The 21518-nt window shown below is 46.5% G+C and overlaps 1 protein-coding gene and 1 pseudogene across 6 annotated transcripts in view; one reads left to right on the forward strand and one right to left on the reverse strand.

Annotated features, from left to right (window-relative positions):
• The first annotated feature begins 50 nt into the window (after positions 1-50).
• HSF2BP (heat shock transcription factor 2 binding protein) overlaps positions 51-21518 on the forward strand; it is an 82298-nt gene continuing 60830 nt past the window's right edge. For 2 of the 5 annotated variants that reach the window (XM_084752492.1, XM_084752493.1), the window contains exons 1-3: positions 1880-2507; positions 3730-3880; positions 15271-15374. In XM_084752492.1, coding sequence (XP_084608618.1) covers positions 2442-2507; positions 3730-3880; positions 15271-15374 — 321 coding nt within the window. In that variant the 5' untranslated portion in view covers positions 1880-2441. Of the gene's footprint in view, positions 250-1879; positions 2508-3729; positions 3881-15270; positions 15375-21518 lie in introns of those variants that run through there. The other 3 variants (XM_084752490.1, XM_084752491.1, XM_084752494.1) reach the window with 3 other exon arrangements.
• Positions 16190-17296, reverse strand: LOC311580740 (large ribosomal subunit protein uL22-like; annotated as a pseudogene). The gene is made up of 2 exons: positions 17263-17296; positions 16190-16681 (listed from the first exon to the last, which is right to left on the reverse strand). The product of its transcript is annotated as a large ribosomal subunit protein uL22-like (transcript).

Genomic DNA, 21518 nt, shown 5'->3' on the forward strand with positions numbered 1-21518 from the left:
GGCGCGCGGGTGATGGCGTCACCGGCGCGCCTATCGCCCAGGGAGCCCGCGTGGCTGCGGCCCGAGCGGACGCTGCAGCAGTGCTGCTGAAGTATGTCCTGTGGGTGGTCCAAGTTCAGGCGGTTGGCATGGAGGTTATATGGGATCAGATCTCCGCCAGCAAGACGCCTACCGCTGGTTTGATGCAGTCTACAGTCTAAGCACAGCTAACAAAAGAGCTGTCGGGAGAGCGACCTCCACTTACCCAGGGTCTGGAACTCCGCGGGGCTTCCCTGGGCAGAATTGAGACCCGGAAGGAAGGATGTCATCCAGGCAGCCCGGAGCTGACAACTGCAGAGGGGCAGTTTTCCCGCCTCGCTTTCCCCAGCATAGTGCCTAGAATCCTGATGCAGGCGCAGCATTATGGGACAGGTGTAGAGGTGTAGAGGAGACCGTTGCAGCGTTCTAGGACAGATGTAGGGTAGAGAGAGATGGAGGGAGAGAGAGAGAGAGAGGGAGAGAGGAGTGTAGTGACGAGAGGGAAATAACCTGACCCAGCACAATGCTGGGGGAAACTTGGGTGATCTAACAGGGAGGGAACTTGACTCTGTCCTTAAGTCCTCCTGCATGCAAAACACACAGTTCTAGCAGTGGTGTCTAAGGGGTTCTATGGCTATAATAAAACACCATGACCAAAAAAGGAAGTGGAGGAGAAAAGGAGTTATTTGGTTTACACGTCCATATTACTGTTCATCATCAAAGGGAATCAGGACAAGAACTGCAATAGGGCAGGAATCTGGAGGCAGGAGCTGATGCAGAGGCCATGGAGGGGTGCTGCTTACTGGCTTGTTCCTCGTGGCTTGTTCAGCCTGCTTTCTTATAGAACCCAGGACCACCAGCCCAGGGATGGCCCCACCCACAATCGGTTGGGTTCTCCCCTATCAATCACTAAGAAAATGCCTTATCAGCCGGGGTGGTGGCCCACGCCTTTAATCCCAGCAGAGGCAGAGGCAGGTGGATTTCTGTGAGTTCTAGGCCAGTCTGGTCTACAAAGCGAGTCCAGGACAGCCAGGGCTACACAGAGAAACCCTGTCTTAAAAAGCCAGAACAAAGTAAAAAGCTGGGCATTATGGTGCATGGTTGTAATCCCAGCACTCTGGGAGGCAGAGGCAGGCAGGTCTCTGTGAGTTAGAGGCCAGCCTCGTCTACAAAATGTATCCAGGACAGCCAGGGCTACACAGAGAACTGTCTGGAAAAACATCGTCGTCGTCGTCGTCGTCGTCGTCATCATAATGAAAGGAAGAAAATACAAGCCTGCCTATAATCTGATTTTGTGGAGGCCTTTTCTTTTTTGTTTGTTTGTTTTTTGAGACAGGGTTTCTTAGTGTAGCCTTGGCTGTCCTGGGCCAGGCTGGCCTCAAACTCACAGAGATCTACCTGCCTCTGCCTCCCAAGTGCTGGGATTAAAGCTGTGCACCACCACCACCTGCCTGGAGGCACTTTCTTAATAGAGGTTCCCTCCTCTCATGACTTCAGATTGTGTCAAATTGACATAAAACCATCCAGCACAAGTGGGAACATACTAACTCCACACGAAAAGAAGTCTTAACAGGTGTGCTAACTTTAGTGACAGCCAAAACCCTAGGGCACCAGACTAGACATATATTAGAATGCTTAGGTTAGAATATTCTTCCAAACTTTGGTTATTTAATTAAAAAAAAAAAAAAAAGATTTATTTATTGAGTGCTCTGCCTGCATATACACCTGCAGGCCAGAAGAGGGCACAATATCTGATTATAGATGGTTAGGAGCCACCATGTGGTTGCTGGGAATTGAACTCAGAACCTTCAGAAGAACAAACAGTGCTCTTAATCTCTGAGCCTCTCCAGCCCCCCAAACTTTGTTTATTTAATTTTGATTTTTTTTCTTCCCCAGGTAGCCCAGGCTAGCTTCTCCCTTACTATGGAGCAAGGTGGGTCTTGAACTTCTACTACCACCGAAGTGTTGGGATAACAGGCGTGTCAGGCCATCTAGGTTCAAATTTTGGTTATTTCACACCTCTCAGTTGCTTGGTCAAAATAACTCTTCTGTGGATACAAAGATGCATGCTTTAAGCTTGGGGCCAAGGAATGAGGTGCTGCTGGCAGCTGTGCAGTTTCTCATAGAAAGAGTGTGGGTTTAGTTGTAGCATCTTTTCCCTAAACAAGAAAGGACCGACTCTACTAGACATCCAGGCCTCACTTTGCAGGTCACAGGTTTGAAACACAACGGAAGCAGAAGAGCTTCAGTAGAGCCCGGTCCACTTCATCCCTGGATCCAGCGGCCCAGAATGCAGCGCAAACTTGGCGAGGTTTGAACCTCGCGGCTTCCCGTTGGATCCTGGAACCATCGCGTTCCCGCGCTTTCTGGTTGGCGCTTGTCGGGGAGCTCTGCGCAGGCGCACAAAAGTTGAGGCCGCGGCCATGGCCACCAGTGTGGGCGAGGCGGCCACCGAGGGCGAAGGGTCCGGTATTGAGGAGACCTGTCGGGTCAGTGGGATAGTCCAGTGTCCTTGCACGTGGGGGCTGTTGACACTCGCTCCCCTCAGGCCCTGTGGCCACGAGGTCAGGCCCGGAGCCGCGCGCGAGGGCGGGCCAGGGCGGGAGGCTCGAGGCGCAGTTCCGAAGCCCTCTGAAGGCCTTCAGTCAAGCTAGAAAGCGGTGCCCCAGGCCGTGAGGCTTTGGGTGGGAGGAGGGCGGAGCCCCGTTCTCACTAACCTGGGTTCTGTCGTCCCCCCCCCCCCCCCCCCCCCCGCCTCCGGTGACCGATCGAGCGAGGGCCTCGTTGATTGATGCCTGCTCCCCGTGTGACGCCATTGGATGGTAGCGTGGATGTTAAGGGTCAGCAGAGGCCGTAGGGGCACATTAACTTGCAGGTTTTTTTTTTCTTTTAGGAATAGGCTCAAGTTTGTAGTTTTCCTCCTTCAGTATTTCCATTCCCTCTTCCACTCTTCTTCTTTTTCTTTTCTTTCTTTCTTTACTTATTTATTTATTATACAGTATTCGGCCTGCATGTACACCTGCAGGCCAGAAGAGGGCACCAGAGCTCGTTATAGATGGTTGTGAGCCATCATGTGGCTGCTGGGAATTGAACTCAGGTCCTTTTGAAGAAGAGACAGTGCTCTTAAGCTCTGAGCCGTCTCTCCAACCCCCTCCCCCCATTATTCTTATTAATGAGAATCTGGATGTGCTGCTCAGGCTTGCCTCCATCTCTTGGGCAAAGTCATATTTCAGCATCAGTCTCTTGAGAAGCTAGGACTGCAGGTGTAGGTGTGTATCGGTACCCTCATCCCGTCTTCAAGGCTCTCTGTCTATAAAACCTATGTGTACACACACACACACACACACACACACCTATATCCATATATGTGTAACAGCAGGTATATTAGGTGCTAGGGTGGTGGAATAGGTCTGTAACCCCAGCACCAGGAAGGGAGAATCAGGCACATTGCTTAGTCTATGTAGTTCGAGAACAGCAAGGGCCACACAGTGAGACCCTCTCTCAGAAAAGAAAAAACAAAAAACAAAACAAAACAAAAAACAAAAACAACAAAGAACAGCAACAACAAAATCCAACACACATATACGGACACACAAAGGTATATACGTAAACTTTCTTGTGAGGCAGTTACAAACGTAAGAGGTATGGGGTGCTGGTTTTGGTCACCCGAAGAGAAGTATTACAGTGATTAAGATGTAATTTTTCTTTTAGCACATGGAATCTAAAGAAGAATTTGTTAAAGTCAGAAAGAAGGACCTGGAGCGGCTGACAACGGAAGTGATGCAAATACGGGACTTCCTACCCAGAATACTAAGTGGGGAGTTACTGGAAAGTGTCCAGAAATTAAAGATTGTAGAAAAAAGTGAGTCTTGCCGCAGCATGTATGCTGCTTGGTTTTGGGGTGGGCAGGAGAGTCAGTTTTCAGTGTTGAGCTAAAGCCAAGACTGCGAGGACCTGTCCAGTCTGACATTTGAGCAGTATGTTGTTGTTGTGGTTGTTGTTTTTAACAGAATCTCAATTGTTTGGTTGTACCAATGAAGACCGTGGAGCCAGATGCTGGGGTGAAAGCTTACTAGCTCAAAGAGGCGGAGAAAGCACCCAGCTGACCTTCCTCTTTGGCTGGTGTCCCAGAAGGAATGTCCCTTCCTTGCCGGCTCAGACAACCTCCTCAAAGTCTTCCCTTCTACTTCCTGTGCACCTCTATCAGTCCTCCTGACTTCTGTTACTCTAGAGGGGGAAGGGAGGGTGGGGAAGGGTCAGGGTTGTTCACTTCCTGTTAACTGGTTGCTTGCTCCGCCTCTTGACCTGTGGTTGACTTTATTTAATCCTGTTTACAGTGTTCAAGCAGAAAGCACAGAACGATTAATGGTGTGTGCTAAGGCTGGGCCACACCACAACTGAAAAAAGGTTTTCCCAGTAGATAGCACAGTCTTGGGGTTCTCAGTGGGATCACATATCCTGCTAGTCCAGGACCCTGTTAAGTTTCTTGTTAAATCACATTTGACTGTCGGCGCTCATAGTGTGGCTTCATAGTGTACACCCCAAAGGCCCAAGTAATGTTTCTAGCAGTAAGTCCAGAGAAGGCACTGTCTTGTCTCAGGGAGGCGGGTTGTGAGGCCGACTTGGTGGTGCATACCTGTAATCCAGTACTTAGGTGGTGGAGGTACAAGGCTCAGACTCATTCTCATCTGCATACGGAGTTCAAGCCTAGCCTGTAATTTGTGAAACCAGTGATATGGTGATCTCCATGGAAGTCAGGGACAACCAGGTTGCCTAAGGACCAAGCCAGTGGGGCTCAGGAGCTGGGTTTCTAGTTTGCACATGCGTACCTGGCCAGGGTGTGGTGAACGGGGTGGAGTGGGGTGTGCTGGAGGGGTGGCTCAGCAGAGGATCTGGGTTCAACTCCCAGCATCCACATGGCAGCTCATAATTGTTTGTGACTCCAGTTGTGGGGGACCCGACACCCTCACACAGGCATACATGCAGGCAAGACACTAATCCATGTAAAATGAAAAGTAAATAATTTATTTTTAAGAATGGAAGGGTGGCTGGATGTGGTGGCGCACACCTTTAATCCCAGCACTCGGGAGGCAGAGGCAGGTGGATCGCTATGAGTTTGAAGCCAACCTGGTCTACAAAGTGAGTCCAGGACAGCTAAACACAGAGCTAACACAGAGACCGTGTCTCAAAAAACAAACAAACAAACAAACAAACAAACAAAAAAGGGTGAATGGTCACTCTCCTGCCCTGTTCTTTCAGGAGTTTTCACATCCATTAACTTCCCTGACCTGTGCTGTTTTCTGAGAGGTGGATCCCCTGCAGACTGGAGTTGGCAGGGCTGGTCAAAGGAAGCTTCTCTGAACCAAGAGAGAGGGAGTGGCCTGCCCTGTGTCCCACCTTGTGCCTCAGGTGGTTGCATTCCTCCACAGTGGCTTCCACAGTCTACCTGGTACTGGGCTCTGGTAACACCACTGTCCCCCAGAGCTACAGGACTGTTGCCACTTCTTGGATATGTCGCCATTCTTTGTGGGTGCCTTACTCCTCCTGGCCCAGGTATTGATTTTTAACTATTTCATTCTGATCTTATGCCTGGCTGGCAGTTTTTGAGAGGAATTAGTCTTTGTTGGTGCATTTGTTTCCAGAAGAGGAAGACACTGCCTGGTAGCAGAGTGCATTAGCCGACAGGCTGACTGTCTCACTGCAGAGTCATGAACTGGTGTTCTGACAAATACACCAGGTCTCATTGATCAGTGCTCAGAGGGCAGTCTCCTTCCCAAGTCCGTCCGAGGGCCACAGAGGAATCCGATGTAAGTCAGACCACAGGAGATGTTGGCTTGCGGCTCCTGGCTGGCCTGGGCTGGGCAGTCACTTACCTCTCATTTCCTGCTTCTCTTTGGTCTCTTGGCTCATTTACCTTTCTTAAGACCAGGGCTCTCGTCCTTCCTAACACTGCGACCTTTAATACAGTTCCTCATGTTGTGACCCCCAACATAAAATTATTTTTGTTGCTACTTCATAACTCTAATTTTGCTACTGTTAGGAATTGTGGTGTAAATATCTTTGTTTTCTGATGCCTTTGGTGACCTCTGTGAAAGGGTCGTGAGGGGTTGTGACTTGCAGCACAGGTTGAGAACTGTGGCTCAAGAGCCTTTAGACAGTGCAGGTGCTTGAGGCTCAGCCTTGTCCTCTTGCATTGTAGCCTCTCAACGCAGTCTCATGCACCCACAAAACTTCAGTCGCTTTCCTGATGCTGGGGGATGCTGGATGCACCTGTACTTCCAGCATCTGCCTTTCCCTGCCTTTTTTTTAAGACAACGTTTCTCTGTGTAGCCCTGGTTGTCCTCGAACTCACCTTGTAGACCAGGCTGGCCTCAAACTCAGATCCACCTGCCTCCCAAGTGCTGGGATTAAAGGCGTGCAGCACCATGCCTGGTGCCCTGACTCTTACTTGGCATCTTTTCCCACCTGTCCTTGATCATTCAGGCTCTAAATGTCTGTCCTAACCTAATTAGGGGCAGATCTGCATCTGACAAGAACAGATTTATGTCTCATTGAGATGTGTGTGACCATATACCAGAGGAATGGGAGGCATCTCGCCGGGCCTTGGGGGCAGGCTTGCATTTAGGTGGTGTGGAAATGAAACAGCAGTTCTCCTTGGAGATGGCTTTCTTACATATCCTGAGCTAACCTTGTATTCTCCACGAAGCCCAAGCTGGCCTCGAACTGTAGATACACGTGCCTCAGCCTCCCAAGTCCTTGAGCAATGGTTTGACCGCTCGTGATAAGGTGTAGCTTTGTGTAAAGAGGCAGCTAGAATGTCGATGTGAGGTGGACCCAGGTCTTGTTTACTTATAAATAATGAAGTTCAAATAAATGTAGAAAGCTGTTTAGACATACATTACCCACACTTCGGAGGCTAGCGGGCGCTCAGGCTGTTTCTGTGTGTCACCATAACTCTTCAGGCCAGGTCATGCTTTTTTTCCTTCTGATAGTGGGAGAGTTTTCAAAATGAATTTGACAAATAAGAAGTGAGCAGTCACTCCAAGAAAGGGACATTGTGACCCTTTCCAGTTAATGGGAGGCATTCCGTTTTCTGTTTACTTGGCAGCTGGCTCTGTCTGTGCCGCTGCTCTAGCCTGACAAACGGCAGGGCATATTTTCACATAGTCAGCAGGACCATTTTTACGGTCTGCTGTCTAACTTATAATGATCCCCTTGTGCTTTTCTCACTGGCCTGCTTTGATCTCCTTAGAGAACAGCCTTAGATCTAGGCCTTTCACTCGCAGCCTTGGAGTTCTGCCTTTCTGCAGCGAGTTGTGGATGCTGTTGTTGGAGAGGCATGGTCGCCTTATCAGCCTTCTCCATCTCTGGTGTTGCCCTTGCCTCCTCAGGCAGTTTCTACTGTTCCCAGTCTTGTCATTTTTGTCTGCTTCTATCAGTCCACTATTCAGGTTAAGCTTTTAAAATAGCTGCTCCTTGTCCTCAGGATATAGACCAACTACCAAACTGCTGTATGCCAGGGCCTAAACAGACCTCACTATGTCTGGCCACCCAGACATGAAACCTAAATTAGGCATGGCCCTATCCTTTTGCTCCTGAGAGGTCACTGTGAACTTTGAACTTGGGCTTACCCTGACCATCTCTGCTTTTATGGCTGGGCGTGAGTGAAGAGATGGCCTTCTAAAGCACTGTTTATCTGGTTTTTGTTCTTGAATTCTCTTTCCTTCCTTCCTTCCTTCCTTCCTTCCTTCCTTCCTTTTTTTTGAGACAAGATCTCAACTTGGTAGCTCTGGCTGTCCTGGGATTCTCAATGGAGATCAGGCTGGCCTTTCACTCACAGAGATCCCCCTGCTTCTGCCTCCTGAGTGCCTGAGTTGTTGAGAATGGGTATCAGCACGTGGAACCTGGTTCTGAGCTCGCATGACACCTGCCTTTGAGAAGCTGGGTACATAAGCAGTGGCTTAGAATAATCCTCATCAGTGTCTTGTCTAAGCTTCTTTGAATAATCAACGTTGAAGAAAAGGCACAATTTCTTTTAAAAAATTATGATTTTATATTTCTGAGTGTTTTGGCTGTGTACGTGTGTGTGTGTGTGTGTGTGTGTGTGTGTGTGTGTGTGTGTACATGTACCACGTTGTGTGTCGTGCCTGAGGAAGTTAGAAGAGTATATTGGATCCTCTGTTACTGGAGTTACAGACAGTTGTGGATTGCCATATGGGTGCTGGGAATTGAACTCAGGTCCTGTGAAAGAGCAGCCAGTGCTCTTTGTTTTCTTTCTTTCTTTTTTTCTTTCTTTTTTTCTTTCTTTCTTTCTTTCTTTCTTTTTTTGAGACAGGGTTTCTCTGTGTAGCCTTGGCTGTCCTGGACTAACTTTGTAGACCAGGCTGGCCTCGAACTCACATCGATCCACCTGCCTCTGCCTCCCGAGTGCTGGCATTAAAGGCGTGCGCCACCATGCCGGACTCCAGCCAATGCTCTTAATCACTGAGCCATCTCTATTTCCCCTAAAGCACAATTTCTTTTTAAGAAGGAAAAGGAAAGATGTGTGAGAGTCACAAATGGGAGTAAGGATGAATTTTGGGTTCATCAGATGGTTTTCCTGTTTGCGAAGGACTTGGGCATAGCAGAAGTAAGAATAGTGAAGGTGGGATGTTTCTAGAGGATGGCAAGGGGTTTAGTTGAGGAAAAGACACTTGGAACTTCTAAATGAAATGATTCCAAAACACCGATCAAGTGATTTTGGGGGGACCACTTGAATCTGAGTGTGAGATGAGCTTGAAGCATTGGCAGGGTGGAAGGAACTAATGAGAGTCCCCCAGAGAAGTGCTAGGCTGCGTTGGACTCTGTCTGCACATGGAGTAGTGGGAACAGGAAACGGGGAAGGCAGGGCACAGCTTTCTAAGGCAAGATGGAAGGATAGGGGGCAGGGCATCTGTGACCTGCGTGCCGACCAGCATTTCACTGTGCTTCCTGGAACTAGAAAGTACTCATCTAAGGACGCCAGAGCACTTGCCTGGTTGTATTCAGGGCCCTGAGAAGGACCCCCAGGAGTATGCTCCTCCACCCCCACTCCCCAGACTCCTAAGATGCCGCAAGTTTGACATGACTTAATCATTCTAAAGGGTTTGTATGGTTCCTGTATGGTAGGAATCTTGAAGAAAGAGTATTTTGCAGCTGGGAAGCTTCTTGAGCTCCTGGTGTAATGGAGAGCATGCTGGCAGGCCCACAGCCCAGCAGCTTCAGTTGCAGCTTAGGCACCGTCACGCAGTGAACTTGGAATAGCCTTGACTCGAGGCTTACCAAGTTGGGAAGGGTATAAATATAAACCGCTCCCATGAAAACGCTGTCAGCACTCTTCAGTGTCGAGCACTGGAGGAAGGCTCTTGTGAAGGGAGAGCCTTCCACTGTGTTTATCGTGTTGAGATCTCAGTTGAGAGCATGACAGCGAGAATGAGGACACTGGGCATCTCAGTTATCATTTACGACCTCCCAGCTGGTCGGTTAGAGTCTGTGACTGAGAGAGTGTGTCATTTTTGCCTGCTGTGGTGAGGACTGTAAAGGGTTAGCTGATGGTGACTGAGTCCCGGGCAGAGCCAGCCGTAAGGAGCAGAGCCCTAAGAGGATAAGGAGCTTGCTTGGCAGTTCCAGCAGAGGATCACAGCTACTTATATGTTCTTGGCTGAAGAGTGGTCCTTAATCAGAGTCCTCTTCAACCGGATATTTGCTTTAGGGAGGGAATGGTGAGGAAGGAGCTGCCTACCTAACCATCCCGACAAACCTAATGGAGAGTGGGTGAAATGCCAAAGCCAGATGGCCCTCACATCCAAAAGTCTTGTGACTGGAAATGGGACAGGATGGTTGGGAGTTTTAGGTACTTAAAGAACATAATGTGAGCTTAAGGCTCTCGGTCCACGAGGTCCCTCTACTGGTTATTCGAAGGAGTCCACAAGTACACCAGGTGGGAACAATTGTATGGGAAGTCTGTCACAGACACCACATAACCAGAAAAGGCACCCAGAATCCTAAGGGGGTTGGGTGGGGGGAGCCAAGGTAGCTTTATGAAGGAGTACATTTAGGAGACAGTTAAAAGGCATCCTGGAAGTAATTTTTTCAAGAGCGATGGAACAGCCTTTGGTGTGGTAAGCAAATAGGTTTCAGTTTTTTTCCCCTGAGACAAGGTTTCTCAGTGTAGCCTTAGCTATCTTGGACTCTCTTTGTAGACCAGGCTGGCCTCAAACTCAGAGATCCACCTGCCTCTGCCTCCTGAGTGCTGGGATTAAAGGGGTGCGCCACCAAGCCTGACTGAGTTTCAGTTTTAGCTTGTTGGAAAATACAGGTTGTATAGTGTCCGTCTGCCCACCGTGGCAGTGAATTTGCTAGACTAAAGCAGTGTTCATCAGGCAAGCTTATATGGTGGCCATCTGTGGGTTACTGGATCATTCTGTGTACCTGAGATACTTAGCAGCTCCGCTGGAATAGTGGCCCAGAGATCTGGGTCATTAGTTTTGGAGCCCCTGAGCCACTGCAATAGCTTATTTCTGAGAACTTTGTAGGATGCAGAATTGTTGTGGAGATGGCTGTTTGCTTTGGAAAACCATGAGTAAGAATGCCTCACAAAGGGCCGACAGTCTGATGAACCTCTGGCAAGTTGCAGAAGTACCTGTCAAGTATTTCCCTGAAAAGACACCTTCAAGTCTAGTCCCCAGGTTCTTAGAATGGGGCCCTGGAAAAAGGTATTCACAGAGGTTAAATGAGGCCTGTTGGGCTGTAGACCAATATGGCATTCTTGTCAGGAGAATTTTGTATACTGTCACGGAGCGAGGTCTGTGTGAAGATACAGGGAAGCCAGAAAGAGAAGCCAGTGTGAATAGGCCACGTGGAGGTGGAGGTAGGGTCTCACAAACTGTTTCTGCAATCCAGGGACTGCTGGGCAGAAACAGACAAGGAACAACCCCATCTGCCAAGGTTTCAGAGTGCTCTGGCCCTGCTACCACCTAGACTTGGGCTTGGAAGTCTGCAGGCTGCGAGACATACATTCCATGTCCTGGGAAGGGAGTCTCACACCCAGTCTCAGCTCAAAGTAAGGATGGAGCCTATCAGTATTTATTCACTACTCTCAACATGCTGGAGTGACGGGAAGGGGAAAATCAATGGCTATTTAAAAATATTTTTGTTTTTACACAGCTATTTTGGTAAAAATCATTTCACATTAATGAAAAATAACTGATTTGTTATAAACATGCCAGGTAACAGGGTTAGAGAAACCAGACCACAGTGTAATCGTAGCACCTTGATCTGTGTGTCAGAAACCCTGCCCTTCACGGACATCTCTCTTCCCTCTCTCTGAATAGGTTGAAGGTGGAGACAGTCATTTTTCTGGTACCAACACCATCATGTGCCATGCCAGCTACTTGGGTGAGAAATGTAGCAGGAGTTTGGTGATTTTGAGTTTTGCCAGGACTACAAAGTAAATTTAAGTCTACCCTGGGCAACCTTGCCTCATAAAAGAAAAAAGAGTGCTGGGGATAGAGGGTTTGCCAAACATTCTCAAGACCCTGGGTTCAATCCACAGTGCTATCAAGAAGCCAACTGCCACCACCAACAAAACAAAACAAAACAAAATATCCCAAACGCAAACCTATCAGGCTATATGTGGTGGTGCACACCTATAATCCCAGCCCTGGGGAGGCCGAGGCAGCTGGATTCTGGAAAGCACAGTGAACTTTGGTGATCTACACCCCTAAACAAAAGCCCGGGCTATATAAAGGTAGTTGTTCCAGAGGATTGCTGTTGAAATAGTCTGTGGCATAGATGGCTTTCTTCTATTACTAGTCTGTCTAGTGTGACACCCTCCACCCAGTTTATGTAGCTAGAGATTTTCCTGTTTCAAATGCCAAAAGCAGGGGAAACAGGTAGGTTGGGAGACAGACACCCTGTTTTCACACAGAGTTTGTATAAGACACCTCAGTTCTGTGTAGCAATCATTGCGTTGTCTATGCTATTTCTGTTTAAACATTTGCAAAAGTTACTGTGTTTGTTTTTATGCATTGTTTTTATGACTGTTTTAGAGCTGCTGTGTAGACCAGGCTGGCCTGTACTCACATAGATAGATGTGTGTGCTGCCTTCTGAGTGCTGGCATTAAAGGTGGCCGGAGACAGTACATTCTCTCCTCTGTCTCTCTCTTTTCCCTGACATAAAGTTTTCCTCTGAAGCCCTGGCTGCCCAGGAACTTGCTCTGCAGACCAGGCTGGCCTTGAACTCAGAGATCTTCCTACCTCTGTCTTCAGAGTGCTTGGATTAAAGATGTACACTACCACCACCTGGCTTAAAAGCAGTATATTCTTATGAAGAAGATCTCTGTCTTAACTAAAGCTGTATTTTTCTGTCCAAGTAGAAAGGTGAAGAATGTATAAAGAGTGAAAATATCCTTGGCACTTGGAGTGCAGCATAAAACAAAGCATGATAATCTCATGTGCTTTGGGTGGGGTAGGCTGCAAGCAATGGTCCCATCTGGCCACAAGGTGGCAGTCTGACACAGCCGATGCAACTGGTGGGGTATGGACAAAGTCCTGAGCAGTGGCCTGGAATTTTCTGGGATTCCATATTGTGACATGGGCCTTGTTGAGCCTGTTGCTTTGATAGAAAACCTTCAGTAAGTTCACATAAAGCAACACAGAGAGGAATTTATCATAATGAAAGTGTTGGGTGGTTAAAACTAGTTTCTATGTATTTTTACATGACAGAGTTTATAGAGACTTAATTACTTCCCTCCTTTCAGCTGTGTTTGAGTAGCACTGTTTAATAATAGAAGCAGACAGTAAGAGCTGCACAGAGAAAAATCTAAGCTACTGATAATTTTATTATTTATGTCTGGTTATGTGGTGTGTATTTCATAGTTCATATAGGATTATTATAATGTACATATACATATGTGTAAGTAACATTCAACATGGTTACATATATTCAACAATATTATTTTTAAGTCATAAGGATCCATTGCTTGTTGGTTTCATGGGTGGTCAGGACTAGTGGGACAAAGTAGAGTTCATATAGTACGGCATACCTGAAAAGTCAGAGAAGAAAACTCTGACGTAGGGAGAATAAATAGCCCCGCGTGGCTTGCATGTTTCTAGGAAATGTGAAAGGGAGCTTGCCAGCCAGTTTCATAATCTCCAGCTTGTCTGTTGACCTTTGGTTCTAATCTTCCTTCTTGGACAGGGTCTCAAGGAAATGCAGACACTCTCCTTGTTTCTTTCTCCAGGACACTTGGGATGCCAAGTAGTTCTGGGCTAGTCCCTGGGGCTTTTTGTGTAAGTGTCCCCTTGCCCTCTCAGACCTCTGGAGCACAAAGCTTTGCCCCTTCCTTTGCCTGCAGTTCATGAGCATCATCCTGTCACCCTTTTCTCCTTGAGGTGGAGGGCGTATGCTTTTCCATATGTTCTTAGAGGCCGTCTCCTTACTCGGTCGGTTCCATTGGCTTCTGTCCATCCTCTCACAGTGCTGTAGCTGAGCTCTCTTGTCCACTGCGCTTCCTCTCCTATCACTAGTAATGAGGGCTGAGGCTGTGTTGCTTTTAAAGTATGATTTCTATAAAGCCTCACCCAGGAACCTTGTTAGAAATGTAACTTCTTTGGGCTAGAGAGATGGCTTCGTGTTAAGAGTTCTTGCTGCTCTTGCAGAAGGCTAGGATCTGGTTCCCAGCACTGGTAACCCACAGCTATTTGGAACTCCAGCTCCAGGGGATCTGATACCCTCTCTGGCTTCCATTTGGCACCAGGCGTGAACATGGTACAGATACATACATTTATGTAGGCAAAACATTTATACAGTTAAAAAAAGATTTATTTACCTTCATGTGTATGTGTGAGTGCTTGCATGTATGTGTGTGCACTGCATTCATGCTTGGTGCTGAGGAGGCCAGGAGTGGGAGTCAGAGTTACAGACACCTGTGAGCTGTCGTGTGGGTGGGAACAAAACTCTGCAAGAGCAGCCGGTGTTCTTAGCCACTGAGCCATCTTTCCAGCCCCTACCTATAAGTCTTAAAAAAAAAAAAAAAGAATTGTAGTCTATCCCCCTCCATGAGGAGCTGTTGGCAGTTACTGGTTGCAGGGGGAAGGGGAGCCATTTTCTTTAATGATGTAGTCACTGGTAAGTTGCCCATTCTTTATGTTCATGCAACAGTAATTAACTCAGGAGGTCATAAAAATACCCAAGCAGCAACAAAGATGTGCAAGTAGGAGGAGACTTCCTGGTGTAAGGTGATCTTCAGGAGTGGGAGGGGCATGAGAGCGGGTGATGGGGGTGGAAATGGGCAAAGTATATTCCATATGTTCATGAAATTGTTAATAGAAAAAGTTACCTTACAGGAAAGAGATGTAAGTTCTGAGGCCCACCTAAACCACGGAACCACAGACTCCATGCACCAGGCCCAAGTCCTCTGAGATCCTAGCATATTAGGCTTTAGTCAGCCACTAACTCTTAGTACTCGTTTTCAAATCTTGTATATATTGGCAACAGGAAAAGAAAAGAAAAGGTTTGATTTCTTAGCCCTGAGATCAAACTCTTAAAAAGTTGAATTAAGTATCCAATTTTTTAAGACATCGGTATTTCTGTAGTATGACCATATTTAAAGTTGATAATAATGCTTTTCGTTGATCTATTGATGTGGGTGTCTTTTGGGTTTTTTGTTGGCCATTTGACTCATAAGTAAATGATTCTGGTGGAGAGGAAGTGTTACGTAGTCACTACCCCCTCACTGTAGCACTTTCTTGTCTTGATCTCTGCTGCTTCCCGCCTCCACCGGCTACTACTGCAGTTGTTCCCATTGACTCAGGCTGCCAGTTGGTGGGACTTGCTTTGTGAGTCAGCTCCGCTGGCACCAGCCACTCATGAGATGCCTTCTGCTTTTTATGGCACAGCTACACGTTTGTGCCATGAGATAGTCGGGCTTCTCAGCTCTGCCTGCAGTACTTTAAATAACTCATTTTCTTGAGGCCTTAAGTACACGTCTGGCAGTAAATGAGGTCTTAAAATCACAAAGTAAGATAACAGGAGAATTTGAGGACTGGAGGCAATTCAGTACCACAGTGTGCTTAGTGTGCGCAGGGCTAGGGGTCACTCCCCAGAGTCTGTCTCCACCACCCCAATACGATTTCTGTATAGCCTGAAAAATGGAAGCAGGCTTAGAAATAAGACTATAAGAATGTTGAATGTGATTTGACATGCCTTGAGTATTTTTCTGTCTTTTCTAGACCTGGAAAGGAAAGAACAAGAATTAGAGCAGCTGAGATTGGACTGCGAACACTTCAAAGCCCGGCTAGAGACTGCACAGGCAGACAGCGGGAGGGAGAAGAAGGTAGGCTTCCCGGTGAGGCTCCTGCCGGTGGCTGGGTCCTGAAGGGGCTGCTGGTTTGCTCCCTTCTGCCCCCAGGAGCTGCTGGTCTCCATTTTCTGTTAACCCTTAGGGGACTGGAGTTTCAAATATGTGTACTTTGAGTAGCTTGGAAGGTAGGTGAACTGTTAGCAACAGCCATTTAACGTGTAGATCATTAACTTCCTTTTAATTAAAATATATTTTGTACATTTAGAGTATGTCTATGCATGAGAACATGTCTGCGTGTATATGCTTATGTCTATTGTGCAGGCGTGTGTACGTCTCACTCTGTATGGAGTTCGGAGGACAACTTGTGGGAGCTGGTTCTTTTTTCCCGTGTGGGTTCTGACTTGGTGGCAACTACCTTTTCCCAATGAGCATCTCACTGGCCCCCTTTTAATTTTTATATTTAAAAGGCCTTTTTAGCTGGGTATGATGGTGCATGCAGCACTTGGGAGACAGAGGCAGCTGGATCTCTGTAAATTTGAGGCCAGTCTGGCCTATATAGTGAGTTCCAGGGCAGCTAGGGCTACATAGGGAGACCATGTCTCAAACAAAGTAAAACAAAAACAGTCTAATTAATTTGGGCATGATTCATTGAAACTCAGCAAATGGCTAATTTTATTTTACTATTGGGGAGACTATATTTTTCTTTTTCTCATGTTAAAACACATCTCTCCCAACAGGGTTTATTTATCTAATAGAGCTGATTAACAGGTAATCTCTGAGACAATCTGCTTATAAATAAATACCATTAGAAGACCTTTACTTTTATCTGCATCTCTTTTATGCTGAGTTTATTCCTGTGCCATCAGTTTTTGTTTCTTTAGTTTCCTCTGGGATATCTTTCTTCTGTGCCACCTCCTCCTCTGGCTTTGGAACAGTCTGCTCCTTTTCAGTGAGGATCATCTCAGTGTGGCAGGGGGAGCTCATGCACGGGTTAAACTGCCATGGGCTCTGTAAGTTCATTGGCGCATCTTAGGGCGCTTGTTCACCTGGATGTGTTCAATGACCAGGGAATCTACATCTAAACCTTTAAGTTCAACATTACTTTGTGCATTTTTAGGCATGTGCAGCAAAAATTCAGCCCTCTTTTTTGGCCACCGACTCTTGAGTCCAGCTCCACTGTTTGGCCTGGGCACATCTCTCTGCTACACTGTTATACCACCAGAATGGCACACATTGCTTCTTTAAAGTGACATCTTTCAGATACTTATCCTTGATGGCTTGGGCAGTTTTCCAGGTGTTCTTAAAGTGAACACGAAAATGTGAACCTTTTTTTGTTTGTGCTGGGATTAAAGGTGTGCCTGGCTAAGATTTGAACCTCTTGATTAGCATGATTTTATAGGGTTTTCTGGGTCAAGTGAATAGTGAAGTATCTTCACAGGTCACCTCTGGCCACTTACAGGAAGGGTGACTATATTTTAAAAAATTTATGTGCACAAGTATTTTGCTTGCATGTATGTTTGTGCATCATGTTTGGGACTGGTTTTCCCAGAGGCCAGAAGAGGGTATCAGATCCCCTGGAACATGGAGTAAGCTGCCATGTGGGTGCTGGAACTGAACCCAAGTACTCTGTAAGAGCAGCAAGTGCTTTTAACTGCCGAGGTACCCCTCTAGCCCCTGTAATAGTCTTGAAAATATTTTTACAATTGGATGGCATATGTTCCTTAATCCCTTATAAAACTAGTTCTTTGCTTCCATTTGTAAAAATTTGGGCTTGCATATCATTGTACTTTAAAATAGTAAACCAATAATAGTGCTAAGCAGTGGCAGCTGGTGTGTTTTGGATATTTGCTGTGTGCTGGCAGGTACACAGCCATTTGTGTCCATGTGTTTCCACCACAGGCATATCAGCAGGTACTACTACTGTACAAGAGATTGACTAGCTGGCCCAGGGCCATACTGCCCAGGTGCTAATGTCTTAAGGGATTCTGAATGTTTGTGGCTGTAGCCAAGGTTTTTGAAAACTGGTAGAGTTGGCTGGTATTTTAATGCTGAGCAAGCAGTACATGGTAGGAAAGAACACATTCTTAAGTCTGGATTAGGTTTTGTGTGAACAACACAAAGTTGAAGTTGTAGTTTTGCTATATTCCATTAAGCTCAGGTGATAAACTGCAAGGCAGTCTGGTTAGTTTCAGACTAAACACTACGGCCTAAAGTTGGCCAGTAGGCAAGAAGGAGTTGATAGGCGTTGAAAATACATCCCAGTGCTTGGAAGCAAGAGTGAGCGGACCTCTGAGTTCAAGGCCAGCCAGGGCCACATAGTGAATTCCTTGACATCCACAGGTGACTATGGTCTGAGGTCTGTGAAATTGTGAGTCAGATGAAGTTTTCTTCATTTTGATTTTTTTTTCTCCTAGGTGTTTGCCACAGCAATAGAAATACTCGGCTTTATACAGAGTGTTGGTGTTGGAGCAGGGCCATTGCTGTGACTAACCTGGCCATGTGGTTTGTGAGCGTTGGAGCTAGTTTGTAGGAGGGATTTGGAAAACTGGACATGTGAGCTAGAAAACTCGTAAAATACTGTGAGTAGAGCTTAATGAGGATTATGGCGGGAGCTCAGAAGGCTAGAAACACAGAGTGGAGACTGGACTCAAGGATTCCATTGGAATTGTTCCAGCCACGCTCCATTATGGCAGGGAACTGGCCTTGCTTGTGTCTGTGCTCTGAGACTTCACGGGAGGCTGAGTTCAAAGGTAACTGAGCGAGGCATCTGAGAGAAGCATTTTACTTTTAATTAAAGTATTGCATAATTTCTCCTTCCACTTTTTTTCTTTATTACTCTTCTCATGTCTCCCAATCCCTGCTCCCTCTCAAATTCATGACCTGTTTCTCTTTGATTATCAGTGTTATACAAATACACATGTACATACATACATATATCCATGAATAAAATGCAGCTTGCTGAATCAGTTATTGTATGCTTGCATGTATGTGAGTTAGGGCTGACCACTTGGTATGGATAGTCAGGGGCCGCTGCCTGGGGAAGACTAACTCTCCTCTCAGCAGCTGTAAATTGCTTGTAGTTCTTCATGTAGGAGCAGGCCCTGGGAGCTCTCCTCACTCACAGTAGTGTGTCAACTGGTGTTACAACTGTTTAGGCCTTGTTTAGGCAGCCATATTGTAAATTCTTTGGTGATATAGCTTCCTTGCCATGTTTAGAAGAAGACCCAGTTTCACAGTGGACTTCGTGGCCCTGTGGTTCTCACAATCTTACCAATCTCTCCAAAAAGGAAATTTTAAGGTAGTCTAGCATTTGGGCTCACGGGTTTTGCTGCCCAGTTTTAGCCTGATTTATAATGAGCATTTAGAGCAAAAACCAGGGCAGAAAAATTTTAAAAACTGGCTTTAAAAAAAAATCACATTTAAAGTTGGGACCAATAAATGGATGGAGAATCATTAGAGATTAGCACCATTGTATGTACCAAGACTATAGAAAAAGTGCCTTGAGGGCAGGTCGGTGATCAGTCTACAGGCCAGAGTATAGCCTGGGGTTACATTGTTCTGTCAGGCATTTGTCAGTAGTGGAAGACTAACAACATACCAGGTCAGTACTGAAAAGGCGTGTGGGGCAGACACATTGTGAACAGGTAGATCAGACTGAGGAGGGGTGGGAGCTGGACTGTGCTAGCAGAGTGCTTACCATGACCGAGGCCTTGGACTCATCTCTAGTACTCTATAGAGTGTACAGCTAGCGCTTGGAACTTAGAGGCAGGAGGGTCAGAAGCTCAAGGTCATCCTGTTTCATAGTGAGTTCGAGATCTGCCTGGGCTACATAAGACTCGTTCCAAAAACAAACTCCAAACAAATAGAGCTAAGTTCTTCCCAGGTGTTCTGTATTCCCAATAGCTGTGCCTGTCCTACAGTGCTGAGGTCTTTTGCCCTGGCCAAGACCCTTCCTCTGGGCAGCCTCTGCACCCCAAGAGCAGGCATCCAGTCTCAGCTCTCTTCCCATGATCCAGCTTAGTCGGTGCACTGAAGGAGAGGAAATGACGTCATTAGTTTTAGCAAAGCCCCTGCATAAGAGCCCCAAGGGGAACAGGAACTGCCACTTGCATAACACACTCATGTTTTTGATTCCATGCTTTTCTTACATACTAGATCCAGTCATTTCTGTCTTGTCTTTTCTTTTCCTTCCTTCCTTCCTTCCTTCCTTCCTTCCTTTCTTTCTTTCGTTTTTTTTTGAGACGGTTTCTCTGTGTATCCTTGGCTGTCCTGGAGTTGCTTTGTAGACCAGGCTGGCCTCAAACTCACAGAGATCTGCCTGCCTCTGCCTCCCAAGTGCTGGGATTGAAGGTGTGCGCCACTACGTCCAGCCCCATTTCTGTCTCTTCATAACGACTTTTACCCACACTGAAGCACTTATTGGCAGTAGACTAATTCAGTCTTCTAGTTGCTGGATTCTTTCCTGGTTCCTCATCTCTAAAATAAGCTTCCAGTTCGTGCCTCATGATCTATACAGGCCTGGGCAGGGACCACAGACGGCTACAGAAAAGACAGCTGCCAGGGACAAGTGGCCTTATTTTAGCCAGCTTGCTTATCCCTGTTCAACCAGTGAGCTGTTCAATAGGAAACTTGACTGGAAATAGAAAAATAGTTGAAACTAAAATATCCCTCATTTCCACTACGGCCAGAGCACTAGGACAGTGATAGTGCTTGTAGTGCTTGACGTGCTTGAGACCCTGATCACTCCATCATGCAGTACAGCCGTTTACTGAAAGGCAACTGCAGCTGCTGTTCCTCCTCTTTGTTTGTTTGTTTATTTTTGAGATGGAATCTTGCTATGGAGCCTGAGCGGCCTTCAACTCTATGTAGCTTAGGCTGGCACTGAATTTTGATCTTCCTCAGCCTCTCAAGCGCTGGAATGAAAGGCATTCACCAGCATGTTTGGCTGCATGCACTTTTATCTGATGGCGTGTACCTTTCCCCATTAGCAAATCACCTAAGATAGAAACTGTCAGTTTTCTGTTAATATTTTACTTTCTATATTCTTAATTTGTTAAGAAAGAGCTGCTATTTTAAGATGGTAAAAAGGAAGCTGTTGCAAACATTAATTTAATGTTTCAAGAAACTTTAAAAACTATTTTTAAATTTATGTGTATGTGTGCCTGTGTGAGTTTATGTGCATCATGTGTGTAAGGTGCCCTTGGAGGCCAGAAGAGAGGGTCAGATTCCCTGGAACTTGAGTTAAAGGTTGTTGTTGTTGTTGTTGTTATTACATGGGAATGGAATCTGGGACCTCAGCAGGAGCAGTATACGCTCTTAAATAATGAGCCATCTCTCCAGCCCTTCAAGAAACCTCTTAAAGAAAACTTAGGTGGTAGTATAATCCAGCTAAAATCTGAAATGAACTATACAAAGATTTTAGAAGGGATCGCTATTTGATACTTGTTTTAAAAGTTTATACAATGTTTTATGTAATATGTATTCATACATATAACATGTTTGGATCAACTCCACCCCTATCCCTTCCCCTCTAATTCTTCTCCTGTCATACCTGCATCACTTTTTCCTCCCAGCTTCGTGTGTACTCTTGAGCTTGCACTTGCTCTCTGGCTCTCACACTGTCCCCCACCTCTCCTAATGCCCACTGAGTGTTGTCTGTAGATGGGTGTGAGGGTATCTACAGGAGATTCAAGGGGCCGTATCGGTGAAGTCATTGCTTCCCTTCTTCCAGCAGCCATCAGCTGCTAATAGCCCTTCAGATAGTGGTGGGATCTCATGAGGTCCTCCTCATCCATGCTGGGGTTTGGGCTGACTTGACCTTGTGCAAGCCTTGCACATGTCCATGAGTACCATGAGTTCATGTGTGCAGCTGCACTGTCCTGTCCAGCACATACAGTTTTGATACAAACTCTATTCCTTCAGGCTCTTAAAATTGTTCTTCCCTCTCTTCTACAATGATCCCTGAGTCAGTCATATCCTCCCTCTCCCCCTCCCTCCCTCCCTCCCTCCCTCCCCCCCTCTCTTTCTCTCTCTCTGTGTATCTGAGGTATACATGTCCTATTTAGAGCTGAGCACTCTCATGCTGACCAGTTGTAGGTCTCTGTATTAGTTGCCATATTTTCCAAAAAGAAGCTTCTCTAATAAGGCTTGAGAGAAGCACTAATCTTTAGGTATGAA

The sequence above is a fragment of the Acomys minous genome, assembly GCF_964271855.1.
Source record: "Acomys minous genome assembly, chromosome: 13".
In the NCBI taxonomy this organism is placed as follows: Eukaryota; Metazoa; Chordata; class Mammalia; order Rodentia; family Muridae; genus Acomys; species Acomys minous.